Genomic DNA, 27,419 nt, shown 5'->3' on the forward strand with positions numbered 1-27,419 from the left:
GGGTTGGATCAGGTGACTCTGAATCCTCCCTTAGTTATGCTGCAGTAGGCCTTAGCTGCTGGGGACTTGCCATGATGCACTGTTTCTTCTTCACTCACCTTTTTCACCCACCTTTCTTCATTTAATCATTAGTTATTATTATGTCTGCCTCTCTTCTGTTTTCCTTCTGTCCCATCTTCCTCACCTCACCCCAAATCAGTCCTAGCAGATGGGCGCCCCTCCCTGAGGCTGGTTCTGCTCTAGGTTTCTTTCTATTAAAAGGGAGTTTTTTCTTCCCACTGTCACCAAACCGCTTACTCTTAGCAGTCCTCTGATTGTTGGGCTTTCTTTGTATTATTGTAGGGTCTTAACCTTACAACGTAAAGCGTCTTGAGGCACCTATTGTTGTGATTTGGTGCTTCATTTAATCCAGTTTTATCATAAACTGATCTGCACAGACTGAGACATGGGAACTCCCAGTAGACTCTGCTTAATTTTTAGTCTTTACCCCCCAGTGTACTTTTAAACTGGATGTGATTCTCTCACTTGCATTTCTGCACAGCAAAGAAACATTAATGAAGCAAGATGAGACTCCACCGATAAATCTCAATAATTTTATTGTCTTTGTTCTCATGATTTTACAAATATGATACTTCTGCAATTCAACTTTAACTGTGCAACACAATGGCATTATGGACTGTTAAACTCGACATCCCGAGGGGACGTCTGTGACTCCAGGAAGCTGTGAATCCTGCAGACCAGAGGGCCTCACTCAGATACATATATATATATATTTTAGTGTCAGTTTATGAGTGTTATGCAACAAGAGTCAAAGTTCTCATTCATCTCCCGCCTGCAGTCTGTCCGCAGGATTCACTAGCAGCTTATGCACACACAAAAAAAACGATTTTTCACCACTGATGACGGCTACTGTCAGGGGGGAGGAGGAAGCCGAGTGCCTCCCCTCCCTCTGTCCCTCCTCCCCCACAGGTCAGCGAGCGGCTCCTTGGACGTGGGCTCGAAGTAAAGTTGTACAGTCTCTTTGGATGAGGCTGGCGGTACCTGGTCAGAGCTGCAGGGCTGCTTGCCTTTTTAGAAATGGGTGATCTTGCCACGTAGGTTTCAGGGACACCAGTACAGATAATAACAATGGCATGCAAGACTCACATACAGACCCACTTGCTGTTGTTGTTTTTCTTTTTTTTTCCTTTTTTGGGAGTAGAAAATAAAAAGATCCTGACAGAAGTACAAGCACTGAGCCCTCGCAAACACCCAACAGCCAAGCGCATCGAAAACTGTACGGAGGATGAATGGTGCCTAAACTCACTGTCTTTTTCTTTTTTTTTTTAAAAAAACCAAAAGTATCGGGGTCATAATGTGATACTTAAAACCGTTTCAAAACACAACAGCTGGCTTCTTTTCATATTCAATAATTCCTGTGTCTGAGGGCATAATACATCTTCACATTTATAATATTTCTTCTACATCTTTTTGTTTGTTTTTTTTAAACTTTTCACTACAAATGTATGTGCTTCTGATTTCAAACAGCTCGGGAAAAACTAAAGATCTGTAATTCGACGACAGTCCCGCTTCCCTCCGGCCGATTTTTATTGCAAAATGAAGTGATAACCTCTGAAACAGCAACACACACACTTCAATATGGCACAAGCATCTTAGAAATGACCTAAATGCATCGTCGTCGTGGTTTGTCGTGGGTGAATATCAAAAACCAAAACCACACCATATCTAAAAATATTAAGACATGAATCATCAGTAGAGCAAAAAAGAAGCTTTTAGCCCCCCCCCCTCCTTCCATGAGTTCAAACATGCAGTCTGACGCTCTGTAAGCAAAACTCGACCGCCAACTCTTGGTGAACGGCAAAAGAAATAGAATAAAGACATAAAAGTAAACGGCTCGCCTCGACTGTTCATCCAACTTTATTACGGGAGCTGCAGACTTTAAATCCACGCCTTTCTCTGATTTGAGGGCTGGATGACGATTCCTTCACCTGAAAACTGCAAAGTAAAGCATGTAGTGACTAAACTCGTCCGCTTTAACCACGCAAACGGAACAAAAACGAGCAAAGTTCATCATTTAAAGCACTCTTAAGGAGGATTTCCCCCTTTTATCTAGCTTCATGGATCACATTAAGACATCTGATGTGCTTATCTTCATCAGCTTTGGCACACTCCGTGCCCTCACCCGCCCATCCATGCGTCTCACTGAGGATATCGCTGTTGCATCTGGAGTGTCTGAGAATAACGAAACCTGAAGGCATTTTCCTCCAGCCCTTTTTCTCCGAAGCCTCATCTACCCGCTCATCTTCCCCCCCCCACTACAAATAAATATTGGGCAAACTGCTAAAAACACAAGGAATAAAAAAACATAAAAGAAGCAGAAATCAATTTAGTGGCCTCGTAGTGTGAAACAAACTCTCAAAAAGTAACAAACCCATCACCGCCCAGTCCTCCTCGTTAATCAAACAAAGTCACAAAGAAAGAAACGTTACAGGGAAGCTTATATCTAGAGTAGTGGTCGTTTTATAGCGGCGACTAAGTCACGAGAATGACCGAGTCTGTCATGTCCAATTTCTTCTTCAAAAAAACCAAAAACCAAAAAACTGCCTCCTCTTTGCCTCCCTGCTCTTTGCTCTCTTCGCCCGGAGGTGATCATGCTCTGTTCGATCAAAGTCTTTGACCTTTAACCCTTCCCTCCCCCCGCTCCCATCCCCAACAAGCGCTCCTCCCGTTTCCTCTCCTGCTCAGGGAGGCGCCGCTCAGTCAGCGTAGTGCATGATGGACTCGACGTAGTTGCCGGGGAAGAGGCCCGTGGTCCCGTTCATGACGCCCTCGAACCAGCCGTCATCGTTCTTCTTGATCACGTAGATGATGGCGCCCTCCTGGAACGAAAGCTCGTCCTCTTTGTCGCGGGTGTAGTCGTAGATGGCCACCACTGCGGGATGACGGAATAAAATATGGAAATAAAGATGGAGTGGACTAATATTCTGGACTAATATTCAGGAAAAAATATTTTTTTATTTCTGACAAGTTGTAAATTTATGGCAAGAAATCCTTTTCCATTTTTGTTTAATTAATAAAATGAAACAGTCACATTTTCTGGTCATTTTTCTTGCCAAATTGTCCTGATTTACACATTTTTCTCTGCTTATTTTATCAGAAAATATTCAAGTTTGTTTAATTTTAATTCTTCCCTGCATCCATTTTCCCCCTCTTGGACCCGCTAATCTTCCACATTACACTTTCAACATTTTATTTTATCACACACATTTCCTTGACCAGCAAAGGCAGACCTTTCTCCAGGTAGTTGCGTGGGGCCCAGGGCGGGTCCTCCTCAGCATAGGGGTCGCTGTACTCCACCACCGCCGACTCCTCTTCATCCTCATCGTCCTCGTAGTCTTCAGGTGGCGGTGGAGGAGGCGTGGGCTCCTCAAACACCGGCTCGTCGGCTGGCGGAGGTGGCACGTCTGAGACTAGGAGTAGTTTCCAGGTTGGGTAGTGGGGGGGGGGGGGGGGGGGGGGGGGGGGGAGGGAGGGAGAGAGAGAGAGAGAGACACAGACAGACAGACAACCAGTTAGAGACGAGAAGAAGCTCAGAGGCGGAGCTCTCACGGCCGATGCTGGGTGTTTGTCAGTTTTACATAGAACCTGAGGACAAACATGCTGAAAACAAAAAGTGCACATAGCAGCTCAACATGCATTTACAGAAAGACGACACAAACGCCTCATTATTCTCATCATGCTTCACACTCTTTGCTTACACCCATGATACAGAGCAGTCAACCACCACCACCACCTGCTGCCAATCCACCACCTTCAGGCTTCGAAATCCCTCTCAGATTTTAACCAATGGGAAAAACCTAAAATACTTTTCCTCTGACCAGTTTCACTTCTCCATTTCTTGCTTTTGCACCTTTACACTAAAAATGAGCCCTTGGTTTTTAAAAGCATGACATCTGGAACTGATGTGCTGTCCATAATCTCACATGCTCTGCATTACTTTTACTCAGTAAGAGAAGTGGTTTCAAACGTTTCTGGAGCAAAACCCATGAAAGGGGAACTAAAGTCTTCAACGAACACTCAAAAGTCATTATGTTCCCAGCGTGCTGTGCATACTGGTACAAGGCGTTTTCACATGAAGGCACCCAACCTGCATGCTGATGGTGGGTGAAGCAGACATCAGGTTAACTGAGACCCCTGGGCCCAGATTTCCTTTATAAAAACTTTGAGAGCTTTTCTGCCACCACACTGTTCACTTATCCACTCACACATCATAAATTTGTGATTATTGGCCTTCACACACTTTGTCTTTTTTCCACAAAATTGGATTTGCACTAAACTTCATTAGCACCGAGCTGGCCTGCACCATGTGGTTTGTTTGCTTAAGGAGGAATCATTTTGTTTCCAAGTTCCTCTTTTGTTGGCACCACATTAGCATTAGTCACCTTCTCCTGACATATGACGCACTTTGACAGGGTTACAGCTTTCCCTCTAGTTCCTTTGGATAATTCTATTCGTACTGGTGTTTTTTTTAAGTTTGCTCCACACAAGAAAGAGATCGCAAGTTTTGTTAAACTAAATGTTAGTTTAAAATCTATCCTATAACATTTGTCTCCATGCTATTGAAAAAGTGCTCATTTAGATCATTTAACAGTCATGTGCGGTTCTACAGTACTATAGCATGGTTACCACAAACCCTAAAGCACGTCTGAACCTGCCTCGACACATTTTAAAAAATCCAAATGCAAATTAAGGCAGCTGTAGATCCAACAGCTGCCAATGGCAGTTACTTCTGTTATGCTAGTGTGAAGTCTGGCTCCAGGTGTAGTTGTTGCACTGTAATGCAAACTTGGTGTCGGTGTAGTCCAAAGAAAGGAAAAAACAAACATAATTTCCACATGCTCCAAATAACCCAACAATTTCTGCTTGATTTCCTCTGTGACAGTGTCAGACAGCTGGATTGTAATATCTTGAGCTGCATGAATGCAGGTGGTTGCACATAAAGTTGGTGATAGATTGTGTTTTTTTTTTCCTTTTGTCAAGGTAAATCTGTCAGGTGTTGTTTGACAGTGCCCTCGTGTTTGCAGTATTTTACATTCACATGACATCCATGTCCATGTCTTCGAGTTAAATGCAGAAAGTGCTTCTCTGATTGCCTCAGATGACGAAAGAAGTCCCCCCATTTTGCCAATTTCTTCCTGATGGTGCCAACCTCACTATGAAAAAAGTCAACAGCACCACCTGCTTGACTGAAATCACAGTCCAGCAGGTGATCTTCGTTCTCCTTCTGAACGAAAACCTTTGTATTTCGTGAACCTGTATCAATATAATGTTGTCATGCAAAATAGTGTCATACTATGCTTGGAGTGTTTAGGCCCGAAATATATCTTTGATTTGAATCAATTATCGCGCTTTGAGTCTTCTGGAGCTTATAATCATACTTCTGGCATAATCTCCAAACGTTTCAGACAGTTTAAAGAAAACTGCTCAGAACGAAGCCTGAATGTGAGGGCAGCAGCTGATGTTGGTGGTTGTTTACTTGAGAAAATATTCACACATAACAAAAACGCACACACAGACACCCACACCAGCACACTACAGGGGATTGAGTGGAGGTCATGCAGAGGGGGCAAAGAGCTAAAGGCCACTTACTAGTCTCCTGAACACGGGCCACAAAGCCCATCAGAGGCAGCTGAGGGGTGATCTGCATGGAGGGGGGTGGGGGCACGAGCGGGCCTGCTATCACCAATCAGAAATCAATACACAGAGGAGGAGGAGGGGGCGGGGCCAGAGAGGAAGGCGACAGATGTGAATAGGAAGAGGTTAGAGACCACAGCAGAGAGTTAAAGAACACTTAGTATAGAACAGAGTTCTCATCAGAGTCCTGCAGCTACTTTAATTATACATTTATTAATGAAATGCCCAAAAATATTAACCAAAAAGAGAAGAAAAAGACAAGAAAATTGTGAAAATTTTAAGAGAATCCAAAGAATTGGCAAGAAACAAAGCAATTGTCACATGTTAAAAGATGGAACCAGAAAATGTAAAAGTCATCCGATCAATAATTAATAATACAATTAACAACTAAAACGTTTCTTGAACTTCTGTGAGAGGAAAGTGAACCGTTTTGGAGAGCTTCACAGACATTTTATGATCCAAATGTTTCTTCAATCAATAAGGAAGATGATGTGAGCCCTAAAGTCCTCATTCTTCATCCGGCTGTCAGACAAGCGTCCGAGTCTAATCAAAGGAATAATTGATGGGTGAAGATCGCAGGACTGACAGCAGCAGCAGACACAAAGACTTAACAGCTCTTCAGACAGAGAGCTGGTGAGGAGGTGAAGTCCACTGAGGACGCTGAAGCAGATGGGAAATGGCAGACTACAAAACCAGACAGGCGAGGGTTTAACAGAAAATGCAGACACAACCCCCGCCTCTTCAAAAAAAACAAAACCTAAAGGTTCAATGAAGTTTAAATCAGCAGATAAGACTGTTTGAGTGAAACAGAGGTAATAATCCAGCTTTATCATGCACTGCTCACACACTGATGCTCACGAGCAGAGCACAGATAAGAATTCATTAGATTTCATTTTACCATTTTCTTTTAAACCATCTCTCTAGTTTACCAGTAACTAATCCTGGCCGCCTGTATTCTAAAAGAAGAGCCCCAGTCCTTCAAGTACAAGTTTGAAGCAGTCTGACCATGCTCCTCTGACCCCAATAAAGCATCTTGACCCAGACATCTGCTCCCCACTGGATATTTTCTCTTTTTCAGACAATCATCTGTAAAGCTTAGACATGGTTGTGCTGCAAAATCCCAGCAGATCAACAGTTTATAAAATACTCAGATCAACAACCATGCCATGTTCAAGTCACTTAAACCTTTATTCCACATTCTGATGCTTGGCTTGAGCTTCAGCAGGTCACCTAACCCCTGCCTACGTGGCTAAATGCACTGACTTGCTCCCACGTCACTGGCTGATTAGATATTTTTGTAAATGAGCAGGTGAAAAGGTGTACCTAATAAAGTGGCCAGAGTGTAACATTGGTTGGTCTATTTAAGTTAAAGACAAATTTACTTCCTCCTTCTTAGCATGGTGTGTGTGTGTGTGTGTGTGTGTGTGTGTGTGTGTGTAGAGCTGCAAAGATCCATCAATATATGGAAAATGATCAATTCTTTAAAATAAAAAAAAAAAAATTGTGTGATTATTTGCCTTAACCTACCAAATATATTTTAGTTTTATTGTGTTTAACCTAAGTCACTATTTTATATAGCAATAAATAAAACGACTAACTAGAAGGTCGTCTGCAATTTAACTGATTATACAACCATTAGCTGCATCACCATTGGCCCAAACCTTTATTTATAGGACAAAGAATAATGTTAACACTTTTTTTATGTTCAGACTTCATAAGGAATGAAAATCTTATCTATAGGAATCCAAAAATGAAACAGTAACACACACACACACACACACACACACACACACACACGCAGTACCTTGGTTCTGGGCAAAGTGTGGCCCCCCGTTAAGCTGGTTCTGGTTGTGGGTCACGTTGGGCTGACCAGTGACGGACGAGGGTCGGCGGTATGGCAGGGAGCCTCCCACCGGAGGGTTCTGAGGCTGCTGCGCGGGGCGGTTCATGCTGTAGAACTGAGGAGCACCTGAGAGAAGACAGCAGCAGGGGGCAGCAGAGAGCCACGTAAGTCTGGGAGTGCAGGCAGCAGGATCATGCTGCTGTCTTACAACACCAAGTTTATTAGAAGAATACAGCTCTGAAATCCAACAACGATCTATTCAAGTTCTATTTTTAAACAGCCACAAAGGAGCAATTCATTGGATTTTGTATCAAAACTTAGCAGTTTTACAAAAAAAAAAAAAAAAAAAAAATCATACCTTTTCCATTTGCAAAGTTTAACATTTCTTTGTTTTGAGCCAAACATACTTAAATGGTTTGGTTCAATGCTAAATTGCTACAAATTTTCTATTTTTTTCTGCAGAAATTTCTACAGAAAAACAGCAGGTAAAACTAGAAAATTTAGCATTTTACACTTTTTTTTTTTTTTTGCGCATCTCACCTTTAAATGAAAAGTGTGAGGGGAAAAAAAAAAGAAAAAAAAAAAAGAACTGAGTAACACGTCCCTCAACTTGTCCCAAATCTCTCTCTGAGCCAATTCAATATTAACATTTGGGTAACAGCAGTTCCACCCTCCAGATAATTACAACATCCAGCCACAGAAAAACAAAAGAACAAATCACCTGGACACCATTAAGAAAAGAACAAATAAATACACACAGGAAGAAAGCATTATCACCACACAGCTCATGCATTAAATATCAGAACATCATCATGACAGAGATGCTGGAGGCCGATGAGAGGCTGAGAGGGAGGATGAGTGGAGCATCTAGCAGCAGCAGCGGGATGATGGAAAGTTGGAGGCAGATGGCACAAGAGCTGCACACAAACAGGACTTGTGGAAGTTTGTTTGTTTTGTCTGTTCCACAGACTACAGCAAAGACATGTGCAGTCAAAGACATGTTTTACAAGTATTTTCTAACACTGAGTAAAATCACCCAGGTAAGAGACTCATCTTCTTTAAATTCATTTCTTGCAGTCAATATTTAATTCATGTGTGCAGCCCTTATGAGGTGAGAGTTTCTTTTTAATACCGACCGCAGTGCTCATCAGAGCTTTAAATCCAGTCTACATCCTGAATAGAAGACCATCAAATTAAAATAATGCAGCTCCACCGATCAGAGCCCTCTAGGTTTTCTGAGTACTTCAGTGGCATCACTGCCAGGTCTGAAATAAAACACTCAAATTTGTTTTTGCAGAGAACAGGCCAGACAAACTGCAGTTATATTGAAAGATAATCATCTTAAACTTCACTCAAGTTTCGAATTTAAATACAAAATATTTGGGAATTTACAGCTTTCATGAGAATTCATTCGACAGGTATAACCACTTCACTGTTTCTAGCATTTTTTAAGCAACTTAAATGATCAGGTACCAGCTTAAACATTAAAGCCTTATCTGCCTTTTTCTTAAAATTACTGACATTTTCATTGTGTTCAGTTTAAACTGCTCATTTCAACTTAGTATTAGTTTGTTTTCCGCTTGTGTAAAGGACTTTTTCCTGTCCATTACTTTCACACTAAAAGTACTTCAGACTAAGTGACTGCGGTTTATAAATTGGCTTACAGAAGTGTCAAAGCCATTTACAACAGAAACTTCTTCTTTACTTCACCCTGAATTGGACAATATGAAGACTAATGGATTTTTGTAGTTAACAAGTGAATGTAGACTAGCAGAGTCATCTAGGGATCGCAACCGTAGTTATTGTATTCATTCAGGGAGAGTAATAGTTGTCTTTGTAGTCTAAGTAATGTAGTTGTCATAGTTGTAAGGGAATGAATTCATCGTTGAAGTCATCGTCAAGGGAACGTCGTCGTTGAAGTCATCGTCAAGGGAACGTCGTCGTTGAAGTCATCGTCAAGGGAACCTAGTTGTACTTGACTACTTGTTATCATTGAGGGATCGCAGCAGTAGTTACAGTATTCATTGAGGGAGAGTAATAGTTGTGGTCGTATCCTAGTTAATTTATTCATCTGAATCCTGTCATGTATAATTTTGTGTTTCAACTGTTTATAAATTGTTATCATTGTTTATGTTTTGCGTGTTATTTTCTGCTACTTATTGTAATAATTTTTGCTTAAGCCAGCTTTTATGCTGAAATGTATTCAGGTCCACGGTATAACTTCATTTTTTGTGTCTTCTGCACAGCTACCTGTAGTTTGAAAATGACTGGTGTAATCGCAGGTACAGTAAATCCTTTTTTCCTGCCATTAAAAACATTCAACAGGTTGAATTTCTAAATTTAAACTGAAACAAATTTTAGATCTGAAAATCTTTCAAGAACTAATTCAGACTTCCAGATGAAAAATAAATAAGTAAATAAATTAGGGTGATGAATGAGCACACTGGGATCATACAAGCACATCACGGAAGGCGGGATGGAGGGCGTGCAGGGGGTGAGGAGGGAGTCGCACTCACCTTGTGCAGGGTTGCCATAAGTAGCAGGGCCTGTGCCAGTAGGTACCGTGGAGGCAGGGAGTTGGGGAGGGGGTGGGGGTACAGGCGGGATCTCTACAGGGGGATTGGGGGCTTGTGGGGGGCCGTCTAGGGCAGAGGAAGGGGGCCCAGGGGCTGTGGCAGTGTTTGGGGGAGGTTTGGTTGCGTTGGATTGGGCAGGGGCTGAACCTGAATGGGGAATCGTGCAAGGATACAAAGGGGGAGGAAAGATAAGTGAGGGAGGTTAAGAGAAGGGTGAGAAGGGGAGAGAAATTCAATCCAGAGTTTGTGCACACCGATTCGACTAATGAAAGCCAGAGTGAGCAGTACTCCCAGATTACTCAACGAAGATTAGTGTAGTTAGTACGTTTCAGTCACAATAAGGTCCTGCAGCTCAGAGAAGAGAGGAAGGGGAACAAAGAAAGGGGGTTACCTGGGAAAACGGTGGGCGGGGCTGGGGTCGGAACGGCGATGGGCACGCCCACGCTGCCACTGCCGCTGTTCTCTCGGCTGCTGCTGCGACTGCTGCTGGGGTGGCTGCCTCCGCTGCTCCCACTGCTGTCGATGGGTCAGCAAAAACGTGTCAGTCCACAAACAAACACACCAGCAGAAATTGGAAGGAAAAAAAACAAAAAAACTGCACCTTTTCTTCACAATCACAGGAAATAATACAGCCTACATGTAACATGGTTGCAGTCTGCCCTCAAACCAGTATGGAGCTTTTTTTTAACCCAACTACAGAGCCACAGGAACAAAAGTCAGGAACTTTGAGAACTACTGACGCATGGAAAAGTGACACTCAAAAGTAAACTTTTGAGTGCAAGTACAAAACTACTCAAGGAGCAAAAACCATGCTGTGAACAAGACACGTGAATGGTCTTAGTTATGATTTTAAATTAACGATTTTGCACTTGCAAATAGACTGTATAAAAAAGATGGCTCTAGCCGCCGTTAAGTAATCTACTTGTCTTTGAAATACAGTTTTGATACAGTTCTCTTCACATGGGGGAAGGTGGAGACACCAGGTTGTCATTTCTGTCAGAAGAGAGATTGTTGAAAGACCCGAAACCCCCAATGACCCCAGGTTACATCACTGATGATGTGTCCAGGGGCACCAGATGGTGCATCATAAACTGAATCAAAGAATTTGGAATTTTGCTTTTTTTGTTTTATTTTAAATCAGATGTGGATATCCAACAAAAAGGGTCCAGCTGATCACCTACCACTTGCTACCTGGCTAGCGCTGTTAGCAGGATGAGTCAGTTGTTGACTATGACAAAAATCTGCATAGTAATTGCAAAAACAAATGAAGGAACACAAGACTCAAACTTGTTTTTTAAGTGCAGCCAAGTGGTGTTCAACAGAGAGATGAATCTGCCGTCTCATAACAAAAGAACTTGTCAATCACAGGGTAACCACACCCTCGAGTATATGCTAATTTATTATTATTTTTATATTTTTATTTTATTTAAAAGATTAATTTTACAATCATTAAGACCTAAAAACAACTGAGACCAAGAACTGAATAAAGTGTTTACTGAGTTCATCATAAAGTTAGAAGCAGAGCATGTTTTCCCTAAGATTTGTAGTCCCTGATTGAAGTAGACATTACAGACCATGTACAGCAATGGGTCAAGGAACAGACCCCAAATGCTCTAAGCAGGCAGCTGTTGGTAACGCTTCCACAGATTCAACTACAGAAAACTTTATCAAACAGGCAAAACAAGACCTTCACAGTGTGAATGAAAAAAAAAATTCCCCCGATCAACCTTTTATACCAAATACATTATAAAATTAGCTTTGTGGTTAGCCAAATTAAGGTTACTCTTGTTGCTTTGCTAGTGACAGCTTTTAATAGCATTAGCTAAATTCTGGGCTAATGCTAAATGAATGCTACAACAGCATCATTGGTCAGTTGCAATGTTAATCAGTGACCAATATTAGCATGGCACGCCAGCAACTCAGGATATCACACGGTGCTTTGTTTTCTAACCTCCACTTCTTTCTTTTCTAAAAAAATAAATAAAATATTGACTGACACACACACACACACACACACACACACACACACACACACACACACACACACACACACACACACACACACACACACACACACACACACACACACACACACACACACACACACACACACACACGTTGGTCTTGTAAAGTTTTGTCGAACTCAGATCCCCAATCCCAATCTTGAAAAGATGCTGGAGTAACTGTTTACACTGAACCCGGCTGATTTTTAATCCTTTGGGGAAAACAGAAATTTCCTGAAAGTTCCTGACATTGTTCCCAGGTTCACATCATTTACTTCCAAGTGAAATTTAGATCTATAAATAATTCACCTCTCTAATACAGTTTTATATTCAATCTGCAACCAGCCTCAAGCAACACTCAGTTCAGCTGTCTTTTCTGTTTTCTTAATAACTCACTTCATTAATGTAGCACCCTCAAGAGCATTGATGTGTTAGCGTAAGCTGTATGCCTTTGAAATGACTATGTGACAGTGACAATATTAAAAAGAAAAGGAGGGGGCAGCTGGAAGCCTTCACAGGAACACATGACACAGGTGACGCAGTGGCAACACGGGACAAAGACAGATATGAGACGCCGTAAAAGCAGCAAGAAAGATTGTGACACATGGGGCAGACTTTCTGTTGACAGGCGGGAGAGCGCATGGCTGAGAGATGAAGAAGATGAGCTATGGATGGAGTGGAGCAGATACACACTCGTGCTGAGAGGAGAGTCGGGGAAGTTTTCCTATTTCTAGAAATACTTGAAACGTTTGGCCAACAGATGGGACGCCATGACAAAACTTTCCATGTTGTTTTCCCCCTCCCAAAACCCCTCTTGCTTTTACTTCTGAGACGGCAGGCAGGGTGGATCTAAGAATATCACTCCGTGTTGGGCCTCATCTTGGGAGATGAGCTGACAGTGGATTGACAGGACTGTGGGGGCGACGCTGCCTATTTAATGACTATTACCATAGGAACCTGTGTCTAGCCAAGCTAAATAAAGCTCTGCATCTCTACCTCATGCTTGTTTCTTTGTTGTTATCTGAGCAGCGAGGGGAGCAAACAGGTGAGGAGGTTTCTAAATAATCTGTCAGTCTGGGCTTCTCCTGGGAGCTGGAGTTGCTGATGTGGGCCTGGATGTGAGTTTTAGGAAGTAAGAGTGGTTATCAGAGGTAGTGCTCAGAAGCTGGCTCGCATTTTTAAGTGTAGGAGAGGAGAAGAAGAAAAGGCAAGTAGAGTGGGGCAAAAGGGGGGTGGGGGGCTTGTTTAAAAAGTGTAGAGAGGCATGCTGGGAAGTGGGGTGGGGGTACCTGTACGTGCGGTTCCTCTGATTAACAGATGCAGTGCGTGCAGGGCTCTGCTGGGGGTGCGCCATGTTGCGCGTCGGGCTTGAGACGTAGTCGTTAGGGACAACGGGTGGACGCACCGGCTCAAGCGTCCTATAGGGGGAGTGGCGCCTGCGAGAGGGTCAGGAGGACAGGAGTCGAGAGGAAGGGGAGGAGGGGAGAAAGGAGGGCATCCATAGAGAAGTGTAGGGGGAGGGGAGGGGGAAAGGGAGGAGGACAGCAAGAAACAAACAAGTGCAAACTTAAAAAAAAAAAAAAAAAGTGGGTGATGACAGGTGGTGAAACATTGGGGCTGGCTGGGGTCCACAGGTGAGGGGGCAGAGTCAGAAATGACGTGGCTGCTGTCAGCTGAAAAACACACTCCCAAGGAGATACACCGTGAGTTTGTTTGCACTTAATGAAATCAAGCAACTACTACAACTAAAACTAGTTTTACTGACATGTTTGATTTGTTGATTTATAAGATATTTATTGCTTACGTAAAAATGTATCTATTTTACAGCTGGACAATTGTGGTTTATGGCTCAGTCACACTAGGATAAAAACAGGACGTGGTTGTGGTTGCCCATTGATTGCAATTACATTTTTTTGCATTTGAAAACCACATTAAATCACAAAACAACCCAGACAGGTTGGTGAAAGTTCGCAATCAACTTGAGTCAGTCTCCAACCTGTCTGCAATTAGTTTCTTTACAACAGGGGAAGCAACTGGACTGGTTGCCAACTGTTGTATCCTATATAAACCCAAAGTTACTGAGTTCTTATGTCATTTTGCAGTTAAACTGTTGTCGTGCAGACCTTGTTGCTCAACCTCATTCTATTGCAAAACTGATAGTAGACTGACTGCAAATTTCAAACGTTGTACGAGCTAGTTTCAGGTTAGTGTCAGTTAAATATAATTAGCATGACAAGACATGGCCCACCAGAGGCAAACTGCAATCTAGTTTTTATATACATTTAGCTTTTGAACAAAGTGCATTGCCTTTCACGGTTAGGTTACACTAGCATTATGCTAGGGTGAAAATGTGACAAGCATTTCCAATTCTTATCGTAAAGAGTAAAACCACGTTATCTGTTTGGCTCTAAAAACTCTACAGTAACTGTACTGTGCTTTTATAGACCCCCTAGTTCACTCAAAGACAAAGTTTACTTGTGGTTTACATAACAACAAAGGCGGTTTATGGTGCAGTTGCTTTATTGGCCTGGCTCCCTTGAGACCAAACTGGGCTTTATGTGGCTCATTACAAAAACTGAGTCTGACACCCCTGATGAAGATCAATGAGAGATGAAGCTTGTTTTTTCCCATCTTGCTGGCACTAACTTCAAAGATATTTAAAAGGGACTGTATTTTTCATGGATCACAGTGTTATGGAGTCACAAGCTCATCTGTTTCATGATGTTAAATTGATGCTAGCATTTAAACCTTTTTCAAGAATGATTGGAACAAAGAAAATTTTAATTAAAAAAAAAAATCCGTATTACTGCTAGTACAGTTTGTGTTTATATACTCTTTTTTCATGATAAAAACAATGATGATAAAAACAAAACAAAAAAGTATTCCTGTATGAAATATTATGATTTCACTCAATTTTAGTCACTTAGCAACAATTCCTGAGTTATGTAGTAACTTCAACACTTAGAGACTCAGTGTAAATTAGCAAAAGCAATCCTGAATTTATGAAATTGTTCAAGGGAACTAAAATAATAAAATCAGAGCAACAGGTTTAAATCCCTAAAGTGTTCCCACCCACATCTTCTGAACTATAAACTCCTCGAATAAAAACCTGGAAATGTGGTTTTTCAGCCAGCAGCAGCTCTACGATGATCAGTTTTTAACATGGGAGGGATAGAAAAAAACATAACCCTGAGGTTTTATTGATCTGGGCCTGCAATAAGATGTGCTGGATGTAAATTTCCCAGCTGACACAGTGGGGTGACCCATCTCTGAGCACTGTTGCCATGGCAAAACGCTGCTATGAGGAATATGGGGCAGCCAGGAGTGGGCGAGCTGGGTCACAAACACACAACTCAAAGTGAAAACTGAAGAAGTTGAGTAACAGAGGAGAAGGCGACAAATTAAAAATCACACAGAGGATGTCCGCCTGTAGCCACAGGCTGCGGCTGAAGGTGCGTCATGGAGGGTTGGAGCTGTGGTTGATCGACATGCGTCTTGAAGGGACAGAAGGAGACACACACACTTTTTCCACAGAAACACAAACAGCACTTCATACATAGGACTGTCCCAAGGGTAAGACATACATACACACAGCATTATGAGGTACACTAGCAGAGTTCCTGTGGGATAAAACACACCTCCAACAGTCAGGCACAAGACAGACAACACCAAACACCTCCGCAGCTTCCATGAGCTCCGACACAGAACATAACATTAGAATACTCCAACACCAAGAAAGGACCACAAAACCTATCAGTGAAAAGTGATACTCTAATTAAAGTTGCTCCAAAACTACACCTACATTATACAGTTAAACTTAAAGTCTATTAAAGCCATTAACCTGTCACAGCCTGCCCGTATGGATAAATCTGGCTGATAGTGCTCAATTTAATGGTTAAGATAAAATACATTCACTGTAATTACTTAACAGCATGAACAAGATATGAGCTGAAAGATACATTTTATAGTTAAATTAATGATGATGCCTCAAAAAGACATTTTTGGAAAAAGACTAAATCAGTTGAAAATGACATTACCAGAGCAAACTAGAAAAAAAAAAAAGTTCAATTTTAATAAACAAAATGCAATAAGAATGGGGGCTAATCCGGGATTAAAAAATATATATATATATTACTTTTTTTTCCTTTTTAAGATGCCTTTAAGAAATAATGGGATCACAGCTTATATGATTTACACTTATAAATTAGATTTATAAGTCATATAAGTCACTTAGATTTTTTTTTTTAAATTTTTTAGCTTTAAATACCTTGTGATCATAATGATCATTACTTTTGTATATATAATGCAGTGCAATATATATAATATGTACCTTACTTCCTCATTAATGGGTCAGCCAAAGATAGTCACACATGAAGTGATTGTTAACATGTACAAGCTTTATAAAAGATTTGTTATTGTTGTCAGTTGATTTTGGTATTCAGCAACCCCCCTGTGAATGCAATTTTTTGTTTGTGTCATTTTAAATGTACGTTGTTTGTACTTAACTTGACGATCACCGAAAGTACCACAGGTCTTATATATAGAAGCTAAATTTGGACAGAAGGTCGGCGTTTGTACATTTTCCATTTTGTTAAACTGAATCTTCTGTATTTTATTCTAATTTTTTATTTTCCCCTTATTTTTGCAAAGATAATTTATATCAATCAGTTGGGAAAATATTAGTTAAGCATGTAAGTACATCAGTTTCTTTTTCCTCATCAGCCAGCATGCATACACCAGTGCTGGGATATAAATAGTGACAGGGTAAAATAGGCTAATATCAACCATGTATCTGTACTGCTAGGCAGGCAGGATTTGATGGGTTTAACGCAGCTAATTGTCTTCTTAAAGTGAAGCTGATAGAAATTAAAATTAACACTATTGTTTGTTTTTTCCATTTGATGCTTTTTCATTTTGATGTCTGATCTAATTTCAGTCAGGAGGAGTTTAACGTGTTTGAACTAAAAATAGAATAAAAGAGCTTTTTTTTTTTCCTCTAGATGACAACCAAAAACAAACCAATCTCTTCTTCTACAAACCCCAAAATATAAAGTTTCTTTTCCTAAAATAAGGGATTTAAAAAAATCATTGTTCTGGTCTTGAATGCTAGAAAAAAGCCAGGTATTAAATTGGGTACCAAACCCCCCCACCTATTTAAAAGATGCATGGTGCATGTCTGAGAGCGAGAAACCCTAACAAATCCAAAATTCAGCATGCAGCTTGATGTAAAAATATTTCTTGTATAAAAGAAATCAGGTTGTCTCAGCAGCACAGAACAGCACTGTAATGTGAACTGGCCCTAAAACAGATTTGAAACCACCCTGAAGAGACTAATTAAACCAGGAGGTAAAGGGGCGATGATGAAACTGGGAGTAACCACGTCCATATGACGGGCCTTGTCGTTACCCTCCCAAAATCGACTCTGCACGCCATACGTCCGTCTCAACACACACCAAGGTGGTTGCACAGCTTACATACCCAAGCGTCCCTTTCCCCGTCATGGGTGGGCTCGGGGGCTTCTGTGTGGGGGGGTTGGTGCGCGGGAGTCCGCCTCCTCCGGCCTTCATGTTCTGAGCGCTGGCCTGTGGCAGGTAGGTGGACATTAGTTTAGAAATCTGCTGGTTAACCATGAGACTTCTTACACAGCTGTCAACCTTCAAATTATCCTTTATTTTGTGATGAGAGTTAGAAGAGAAGATCAACAGCACTCCTATAGGAGGCAGGTTAGCTTAGCATGAGGAGGTAACAACATCTGCCCAAGTAACAAGAATTCATCTCCATCGTCCACACAAAGGCTCAGTTGGTAAGAGCAGGTCATCTACTGATCGGAAGGTTGGTGAATTTGCATCGGCTGCATGGAGGCATTGGGAGGAGTTGCATCCAGCGAGTATGAGTGTGATTGTGTGAATGTTAGATAAAGTGCTTAGGTATAGATAATATATGAATGCTGAATAAATGTGGGTGACTAAGACTTGAAGCAGTTTAAAAAGAAAGAAAATATATTACATGCTAATTGGCTGGTTTTAGAAGTGCTGATGGATAGATTTTTAGAGGTAGAGGTTTTTTTTGCTAAGCTAACTTGGTTCTTACACTCCAACTACAACATCGTGAATTTTGGGTAACGATAATAAAGGTCTTGAAACTTTCTGCTTTTCTTTACGTTCTGCCACAGATTCACAAATTGCCACAAATTCAAATTAAAAGTTGCTAAAATGTTAAATTAGGTCAAAGCACATAAAAGTTTGGGGTTTTTTTTTGTCATAGCACGACAAAGTACAGGGAGACAGCCTTCAGTAGGCTTATCTAAGTCAGACAGTCTGTTGAAAGGCAAAACAGAAGTGTCAGAGTCAAATTAGGTTCTCCTATGTAACACAATATTATTATCATCATCAACTAAAATATAAAATCATAACAGTTGGTGTTGATGATACAAAGCTGGTTGTTGTGATTCAACTGTGGTTGTAGTAATCAAAAATAAATTGCTGTTTACGCGACACATGGATGCAAATATGCTCCAAATTATGGTGTAATGCATTTGCATTTCCTCTTATACCAGCTGTAAATTTTGCATCTTTAAAGGTTTTTCCAGGTTTTATTTCCAAAAACGACAACATGAAGCAAATACTGATATTTCTACTTTTTTGTGCATTCAAATGTGACAAGCAAAGGATTTTTCACAAGTTCATTTTTAAAGCATTTTTCTGAAATATAATCTGAATCTCTGTAAGCAAACACATTTTTAACTGCAAACAAACCAAAAATGTAAAAGAAACCACAGACACAACAATTCAAAACATCCACAAATCACAAAAAGCCCTTCCTTGTTTGGGGCCCTTACTTTGGAAATCTTACCTTAAACCTTTGCAACCACTAGGGTTGGTAACAAAGATAAAGTTAGGCAAGCATAAAGAGAGAGAGAAGAAATCAGGTGATTAGTGTGTGAAGGAGGAGAGGAAAACAACAGTTGTTCAAGCTTGTGCTGCACAAAGCCGAGCTGGAGAGATCCGGCCAACAATAGCTCAGTGTTTAAAATCTGAGGCATTCGACCTTCGTAAGGTTGAAAGCCAGCGCTTCAGTTTTCTGTATAAACAAGCTTGTCATTGTTCAGAAAGTCAGCAGGAACAAAGCTTTAAGAATCAGCCTCTCCCATGATTTTATTAAACATAAAATCATGAGAAAAGCCTGTTTCTAGCTGCAGGTGGCAGGCTTAATGTCCTGGCCGTCACTGGCTTCCCGTCAATGTGAAAAGCCTGAGTCATTGATTTTTTTCTTAGATTTCTTGACTTTGAAAACCACTGAAACCTAATAATAAAGAACATGACCTCTACAAGTCCTTTGCTTATCTTTAGATTTTCATCAGTGAGCAGCCTGGATTAATTCCGACATTCAAACACATTTCCATGGTCTTCTTTTGACCCCTAAAGTTAAGTATTTGACAGTACTGCATGCAAAAAAATACCAATATAAACTAAATTCTATCCCTTAAATCAATATTTAAGTATTAAGTATTTAAGTAAGTGATCTGATTATTTTTATAATATAAAATATAAAAATAATCACATCACTCTTATAAACTGGGTTGTGGTTGGTGACTTTTTAAGACTACTTTTGGCCAAATTTAAGGGAAAAAGACCAGAATCAGCACCTTAACTCCGTGGCCCATGTCGTCTAGCAGGCTGTAGTCGATGGGCTTGCGGATGTATCGCACAGGCCTCTCAGGGTTGGCCGGGGCGATGATCTTGTGCGTACGGGACGTGTTCTTGTTGGTGGTGAGGATGCCGATCTCCCGCCGTGCTACCTTCTCTTTGTGGATGTCCACCGTCTAAGGATGAGAGGCATGTTTTCATTTCTTTCTTCATTTTTTAAAATTAAAACACTTAGTCCTGAAAGCCTGCCAAGACTTTATTAGGAGGAAGAGGTGTTTCAGAGTGTTTCATAATTTAGGGTTTTGATTGCTTTGAAGTATCTGTTGCATGTTGAAACCCTTTTATCTTTCGATCCAGCGTGCAGCTCCAGCACACGTATTTGCCTGCAATGCAGATACACTGAATTATACATTCATTATCCACACAGTCACATCAGCGTCTGGTCCATTTGGATAGTAAAAATTTATTAAAACCTCATTAATCAGGCTTGCAGAGTGCTTAATACCCAATAGAAAAAGGACAAAGAGATTAAAAGGCCATATTTAACTGTTAATTGTGCTTTGAGAACTGATGGAGGGGATTCCTTCTTGGAAGGTGAGTCAAAAGCCTGATTTGTTTAACTTCCCTCACCTGTGAGATGTGGTTGATGGAGGACTCCATGCGGCGGAGCTGCGAGGCCTGGATGTCCAGCATCTGCAGGACATTGTTGGCCAGTGTGTTGATCAGGTAGGCTACGCTGGCCAGAGACTGGGTGGTGTAGTTCTTGGTCTCTTCCAGCGCCCTCTGCTTGTCTGGAGACTGAAGAAGAGAAATGGATATTTGACTTTCAAAAGACACGATTTGCATTTCATGGAAAGCAAACGATGCAGGTTTTACAAAGTGATGAAAACTGAGGGAGCAGAGGGGAAAACACAGCCTGCGTTACCTGAGGACATTCTGAAAAATGCGGACTTTAAGTGGGCCACCTTTACACTACAAGATTCCTGCATATTTTGTAGTGCTTGTTGTACTCAGATGAGTCTAACAGTTTAGACAAGGGCCATGTCAAAACACAGGAAATCCCACAGGGGGCATTTACACACTTCCAGGGCTACTTCTAGCCTGCTGTATGAGGGTGGGCAGCTACAAAGATTAGAGGTTGCAGCAGATGACTGGTACCCCCACAGGGTTCTGGCATCTCTGAAACGACAGTGTTTGCATTTGATCCCTGACAAAAACAAGCAGAATATAAATGGATTGTTCCAGTCCGCTTGGCTTCTACGGGAAGAACAGCAGTAAACATCTGCACATTTATTCTCTGCAAGTGCAGAAACATAGGAAGACTAAACCGTCAGAGAAAAGGATTTTCTGCTTTTGTGTCAAAACACTTTCTGTAATGAGTACTACAATATTGTGCAAAAGTCCTCATTTCTTTACATTTTCTTTGTGTTCACATTTCAATAACATACTACACCTACTTCTCATTTTTCTAACAAAACATAAAGGAATGCACAATTTTGCATTACAGTGCTGTACTATCATCAGTGCCCTAATGATTACTGTAGCAGCAGGAACAGCAAGATACATATTATTATAGGCTAAAGGTGATATCCACTCAAATAAAATGTCTATTATAATGCCAGCATCTCTTCAAAGAAAAAAAAAAAGATGTTATTAGGCTGTTAATTCTGTAAAATTGGTCTATAAAAAGTACACAACAATGTTTAGGAATAACAGTAACAATAGTAGTAATTAAAAACGTAGTCCTTTCAAAGACCCTGCCGCCAGTTAGAAAGTGTTTGCCGAAATGTCAGCATGCAAACCAAGCAACTGTGTGCACATCTATACATTAGATGGGCGATATGACCAAAAGTATTTATCACGATATACATTTGAAAATTTGTGATAACGATATAACTGACGATATAATTGACACTAGACAAAATACTTTACAACTCCACAACTTTTTTAGAGCAAAAAAAAAAATCTATGTATTTTCACTTAAACAAGCAGATTTATAAGTTATATAAAGATTTAACAGTGCAAATGCAAATTCCTCGCTGACAGTTTAACCAAAAAGCATTTCCAGTGGAAACTGGCCGACATATCCTCAGCATAACCATGTATAATATCCACAAAACTTAAAAAGAGGTTATACACACACAATACGGTAATATGTTGAAGCACAGTACGTATCACTACGCAAGGCTCCTGCCTACGATGCCGTAATGCTCCGACAATCTATCAAGCGGTGCGGCTTCGTAGCTTAGCAAAGTCGCACTAAAACATCTGACAGATTTTCGAGCGAGTGTACCACATAAAATCGTTTCGAGGTCAGTAAACACAACCAGAATTCATACATAAGGCACTCGGGATTATAAGGGGCACTGTTGATCAGAAAAATCAAAAGGATCGATTTTAAGTGTGCCGTATTTTCCAAAAAACACGATAATAACGGCGGCCCACTAGCATGCGCTACCAAAAATAGTGCTTTGTTGTTTATCTGACGGATGAAAGCTAAACCAGTTCCACACCACTGAAGTTGCAGCATTTTTACAAACCAATTCTGGTTCATCTGTTTCATTCAACAATGTGCTTTCACTTTTCTCATTCTGCGTCGCCGCCTGCTTTTTCCGCCATTTGCGTATGAAAACAGAGGCACTGCGCATGCGTGTTTTACCCATATTCTATTGTGAGATTTCATTTTCTTATCGTTGCCCAACATAATACCGGTATTACCGTGAACGGTATGATATGGCCCAGCCATACCATACACACATTTTAGCCTACAGCCACTGGTGGCTGAAATCACCATTTAACCTCACGTGTATAATTTAGCCCCTGAGGGGAAAACGGACTACCAGAAGAGAACGATACAAGCACAGAAAGAACACACACAATTCAAAAGAAAGTTCCCAGGCTGGAAATTAATCTAGGACCTTCTTATTCAGTATTCATTTACTGTCATACAAGAGATTACAAACACGAACCTCACAGCCTCAGGAAGAACCTGCACCTCAGCTTTGAGGCTACACAGCCTTCTGCACAAGGAGAGGATGGTGAACAGAGACAGACGGCTTTCATTTGAACTTGATTCCAAATTAGCTGAGCTACGGGTTTGTAAAAAACAAGACCCCTTTCCATGTAATTATCCAAACACACCTTATGAAGGACGATTTAATGGGGCTACAGGTTATGTTGAACCCAGCACATAGTTACCATTTAACTCAGTGCTGACCCACTAATGATAAATCCCCACATGAGCACTTCAAAAAGGCATTAAAGAGGTTAGAGCTACTTCAATGCTAAAGAAAATATCATCCCAACACAAAAAGCAGAGCACAAAAAATGGAGCCTGAATGCAGTCAGTGTCAGCAGGATGGAGAGCAAAAGGTTTCAGCACCAAGAAGCAAATTTATAGTGAAGCAAGAGAAAAGAGCTTAGCGGCAGTGAAGTGAGTAGCAGGTAAAACAGCTGCAGCCAGCGTGAAAGCAGTGTTCAGAGGCAGCCGATTGGCCGTGGGCACGGCGTGGGCACGTCGACAGGAACATCAAAGGGCAGATGGATCGGCTAATGTTTCTGCTGGGAAACTGTGTTCCTTAATCCTCTGTGACACTGCACCGAGCGCAGCATGCGGGGTCGAGCTGCAGCACAAAGCCAGCACATAATGGTGTGAATGAAAGCAAAAGCAGACACACACACAAAAAAAAAAAAAAAATTTGCTTCTCAAATGTGGCAATTTGCAGCTTTAATTTGGTCTATGTGATCAAGCACTGCCTTTGTTTAGATTTAAACAAGTAATGTTAGTCTTTTAGCAATGATTAAGGGCTTTTTAACCAATTTTTCTGAGCATTTTAGAGTAATAAAATATTCAGATTACTCCTTTCTGTTTTTTTCCCTCAATCATAAGCAGCTACTTTAATAAAGATGAGTTATTTTCAAGGTGTTTTCTTAAAGACACAGAACAAACTTGATCGTTCTTGCTTCTAAAAAAGTCCATCGTTAGGCTGTAGATTTAAGCTTGGAAAAAACAAGCTTCATTAAAATGTCATCTGAGGGTCTGCAAAAGTCTGATTGCTGTAGCTCGCCGTTTCCACATAATCTGCAGTGTAACCAACAAAAATTAGTGGCGACAAAACTGCTCATTAGAGTTTCCTGTGTGTGAGAGACAGCAGCAGATTACCTGCATTGTTTGCAGCAGCCTTTAGGCTGTGATTGGATGTTGACTTATTGATTTTACTTTAAAATTCAAATTTAAGCTGTGCTGTTAACTCCCCAAAATCCAGGGCTGCGATGCCAGGATAATGGGAAAGCCCATGTCTTTCCTTCTCTTCTTTATTATTTATTTATTTGTTAGTTTTGACAGGAAACCTATGTACAAACACATCGAATCAGAATGAAAGGATATCTGGGCTAAACTGACATAAGATTGGGAGGAAAAAACAAAACAAAAAACTGAGAGGCAGCATCAAGCAACAATCCGGGGAGTCCCGACGACTTCAATGAGCAGCACCCTCTGTAGTAATCAGTCTATTCCCTTTCATGTGAAACATGAAGCACACTTTTTAAATTTTAAACAATCTCACACACACACACACACACACACCTAATCCAACTAGTTTAAGCATCTGGCACGGCCTGCAAACAAATGACATCATTTACAGGAGAGCGGAGGACGCAGCGCTGCTATAGAATGAGGACAAGCAGGTTATGTGGTAAAAGTCACGAGAGCACCTGCTGGCACAGGAGAGACGGATTTAATCCAGTGATACGTATCCGGTAAGAGAGGATGGATATCACTCCATTACTAAACCATTCAACCCATTTTAAGTCAGAAAAACGCTAATTAAAACAATTATTTGCCCTAAAAAACACATGTCCCCTCATTTGTACTGGCTCAAGGGTAGCAGTAACGTTTGGACAAAGCTGCTTTCAAGCCACCACGTAACAAAAAAAGCAGCAGCAGCACTGCTCTCTACACGAGTTGGACCAGTAAAACAAGCCTCTGAACAAACAGTATGGCAAACATTCAGCCAAATACTACCACAGCTGTTAGAAAGCCCATTTTGGGCCTCTTGAAAACAATATATCATAATGAGCTCTGGCACCAAGTAAAGGTAGCACATTACAAATATACCACAACTCTGCATAGTCATTTCAGAGCGAATACAGTGACCGAACAGCTTCCTGTCAATATCTAACTGGATCTCTGCTTCAAACACCCAAAAGTGTCCCAAAGCTTAATAATTCCTCTGAACAATGTTTCATCACGTTGTCTTGACAACATCAAACCACAGACTGTATGTTTGGTGAAAGAAGTCCGATTTTACCTTCTTGAGCTGAACATTGTGGTTTTTTGAAATGTGTGGCAGATTCGGCTGAGAAACCAACGACCGGCTCATACAGTAAGAAAGTTGTCGACCACAAAGTAGCACTCTATCCTCATCTTTTTGACTCTAATGGGAACCACAATTAACAAAAATAAACATCACAACACATCCAAAATGGCTTAAAACTAACAACCGAGTCCACACACACACACCAGAAAAGTAACAATCATCGCCTCAGTATAAGGATTAAGAATTACATGTCAATGTAAGAGATTCCTCAAACCATCAGAACAGACGTGAGGGATAAACATGGCCAGAACAAAGAGGATTTTATTGGTTTCTATCACGGTTGTCACCACATGTAAAGCACCGGGACATGACCACACATAACGGCAATGACCTCAGCAACTTGGGTAGGTTGTGTTATAGGCTCCACAATCCTTCACCGCAAAAGTCTGAATCAGCTGTCAAAGATAAGACAGACGTAGTGATCCTGAAAACATTTGCAGGACTACTTTTGCTCCCCACCAAAAAAAATTGTGAAAATATTTTGCTCATTATTTCAGTTGTCGCCCCTTTGGTTTGTGGGTTTTGTAAGAATGTAGTTAGGCTATAAATGCCTCGGGTCAGACAGGTAGGTAGGCAAGCAGGCGTAGGACCAGCACGGACACGGTTCTTTTTTTGCCGGCTGGTAAACCAAACAGAATTCATGCACTTTTGACGGCACAGTGTTTGCCAACAGTGCACGGGAAAAAAGAAAGAAAGAAAAAAGTGACTTTTGTGATTAACGATCACTCCACGAATTAAAAAGTCGAAAGAGTCTGAGAGAAAGTAACTGATAAATAGAGGAAACACTCAATTATCCACTAAATATGGTCATTTCAGAGCACCGGACCAGATCAGTGCATCAAGCATGAGTGACAACCAACACTGTGTCCTTTATAAAAAAAAACAACAACATAATACTGACTTTGAAGTCTGTGAATACAAACACCTCACACACTAGGGGTTGGTTTTGTTAGTGAAACATCCCTTGACTGCAAACAACTCCTGGGCGTGGAGTTCCAGCAAACACACCTGTGGCATCATGTGAATGACAACCCGAAATATTAGTTAGCAGGTTTAAATTCCTCAGTGACTAATGCTGTAAGAAGTCTGCTGTAAAGTGAAACAGAAAAGGACAGAAAATATGAAAACGTAAGAGGTGAAGCATCACACTAAACATTCTCCTGATGCTTCCTGCTTCTGTCCAGCTGATCTATAAGTGATAACATCCATCTGACAGCAGCTGGGAAAACCTCACGGGGCAACCTGCCAGACAGCAAGCTGCCAACATCCACCACCTCTCTCCTCCTCCTCCTTCTTTCCAGGGCAACTTGTCAGACCTGATCAGCCCAGCTCATCAGGGATGTCAGATTTAAGCATCACACCTTGTGTCCTAGCTTATTCCCTGATTTCTCACCTACTGAAAGCTGGCCTGCGAGTGTGTGATGAGTGGAGATGCCGAAATGAGATGAGATCACACCTGCAGAATTTCAAAGCATCTGAATGGCTGCACTCACACACAGGCAGAAATGTATCCACATCACCCCCTCCCCTCTCCTGCACGGAGGTGCACATGAATGGCTTCAGGCTGAGCATTTTAAAGGGTTTTAAGTGTGGCTGCTACATCAACAGCATCATAAATCAGTTGTTTGTAACGCTGTCACGGCGGGTTGTCTCCTGTCACAGCCTATCAGAGGTTAATCTGCCTTGATACCGCGTCCCACATCTGAGGCCGGAGCCTGATCAGCTGGCTGGCAGTGATTGATCCCCGCACGGAGCACAGAAATCGATTTTCACGGTGCCTGCTCGGTGGTTTGAGGGGTGATGACGAGCAGCAAGCTAACGAGCTACCCGGCTAACCCACCACGGTGGGATGCACAGCTCACACACATCGTTATACAGAGGCAAACAAATAGCGGCATGAATCGGGTGGGGAAATGCCACATTATGAGTTTGTTATCTAATTTTAAAAAAACAAACAAACAAAAAACGCATCGGCAGCAGGTTGTTGCTGCGCTAGCCGAGGCTAGCTGACAGCACGGCTGCACCGCATCGGCAGCGCTAGCATCAGTTAGCCTAGCACCACTTCGCTCCATTGAGAAAAAAAAGAAACAAACTACACCTTCTTCCCCTCCACGGTTGTGTCAGCCTACCTGGACATAGTTGCTCTCGCAGTACTCCGCGACTCTTTCCAAATTAGTGAAGCTGTCCAGCAGCGCGCTTCGTCCCGCTGGAATCTCCTCTTCCAGAAGCATTTGTAGCTCCGCCATTTTCACATCTTTAGCGGAGAGGTGCGCTCTCTG

The 27,419-nt window shown here is 41.4% G+C and overlaps 1 protein-coding gene across 10 annotated transcripts; it reads right to left on the bottom strand.

The window, feature by feature from the left end:
- Positions 1-579: 579 nt before the first annotated feature.
- abi2b (abl-interactor 2b) lies at positions 580-27,419 on the bottom strand. 10 transcript variants are annotated; one of them, XM_006792832.3, is made up of 12 exons: positions 27,270-27,419; positions 20,393-20,560; positions 19,762-19,938; positions 18,969-18,986; positions 17,595-17,698; positions 13,406-13,552; positions 10,505-10,629; positions 10,054-10,260; positions 7,499-7,663; positions 5,650-5,733; positions 3,291-3,470; positions 580-2,932 (listed from the first exon to the last, which is right to left on the bottom strand). In XM_006792832.3, the coding sequence occupies exons 1-12, from the start codon at positions 27,384-27,386 to the stop codon at positions 2,757-2,759; spliced, it is 1,668 nt and encodes a 555-aa protein (XP_006792895.1). In that variant the 5' UTR covers positions 27,387-27,419; the 3' UTR covers positions 580-2,756. The 10 variants fall into 10 exon arrangements, with proteins under 10 accessions (XP_006792895.1, XP_006792894.1, XP_006792896.1 ...); XM_006792831.3 differs by having other exon boundaries at positions 5,650-5,736; XM_006792833.3 differs by lacking the exon at positions 18,969-18,986 and having other exon boundaries at positions 5,650-5,736.

This window comes from Neolamprologus brichardi, chromosome 23 (genome assembly GCF_056152115.1).
Source record: "Neolamprologus brichardi isolate AB-2024 chromosome 23, ASM5615211v1, whole genome shotgun sequence".
Taxonomy (NCBI): domain Eukaryota; kingdom Metazoa; phylum Chordata; class Actinopteri; order Cichliformes; family Cichlidae; genus Neolamprologus; species Neolamprologus brichardi.

Coding starts and splice junctions, on each gene's coding strand:
- abi2b (XM_006792831.3), bottom strand. CDS start 27,386: ATGGCGGAGCTACAAATGCTTCTGGAAGAGGAGATTCCAGCGGGACGA. Junction 19,939..20,392: donor CCATCAACCACATCTCACAG/GTGAGGGAAGTT, acceptor TCTCATCCTTAG/ACGGTGGACATCCACAAAGA. Junction 10,630..13,405: donor CAGAGGAACCGCACGTACAG/GTACCCCCACCC, acceptor ACCCATCGACAG/CAGTGGGAGCAGCGGAGGCA.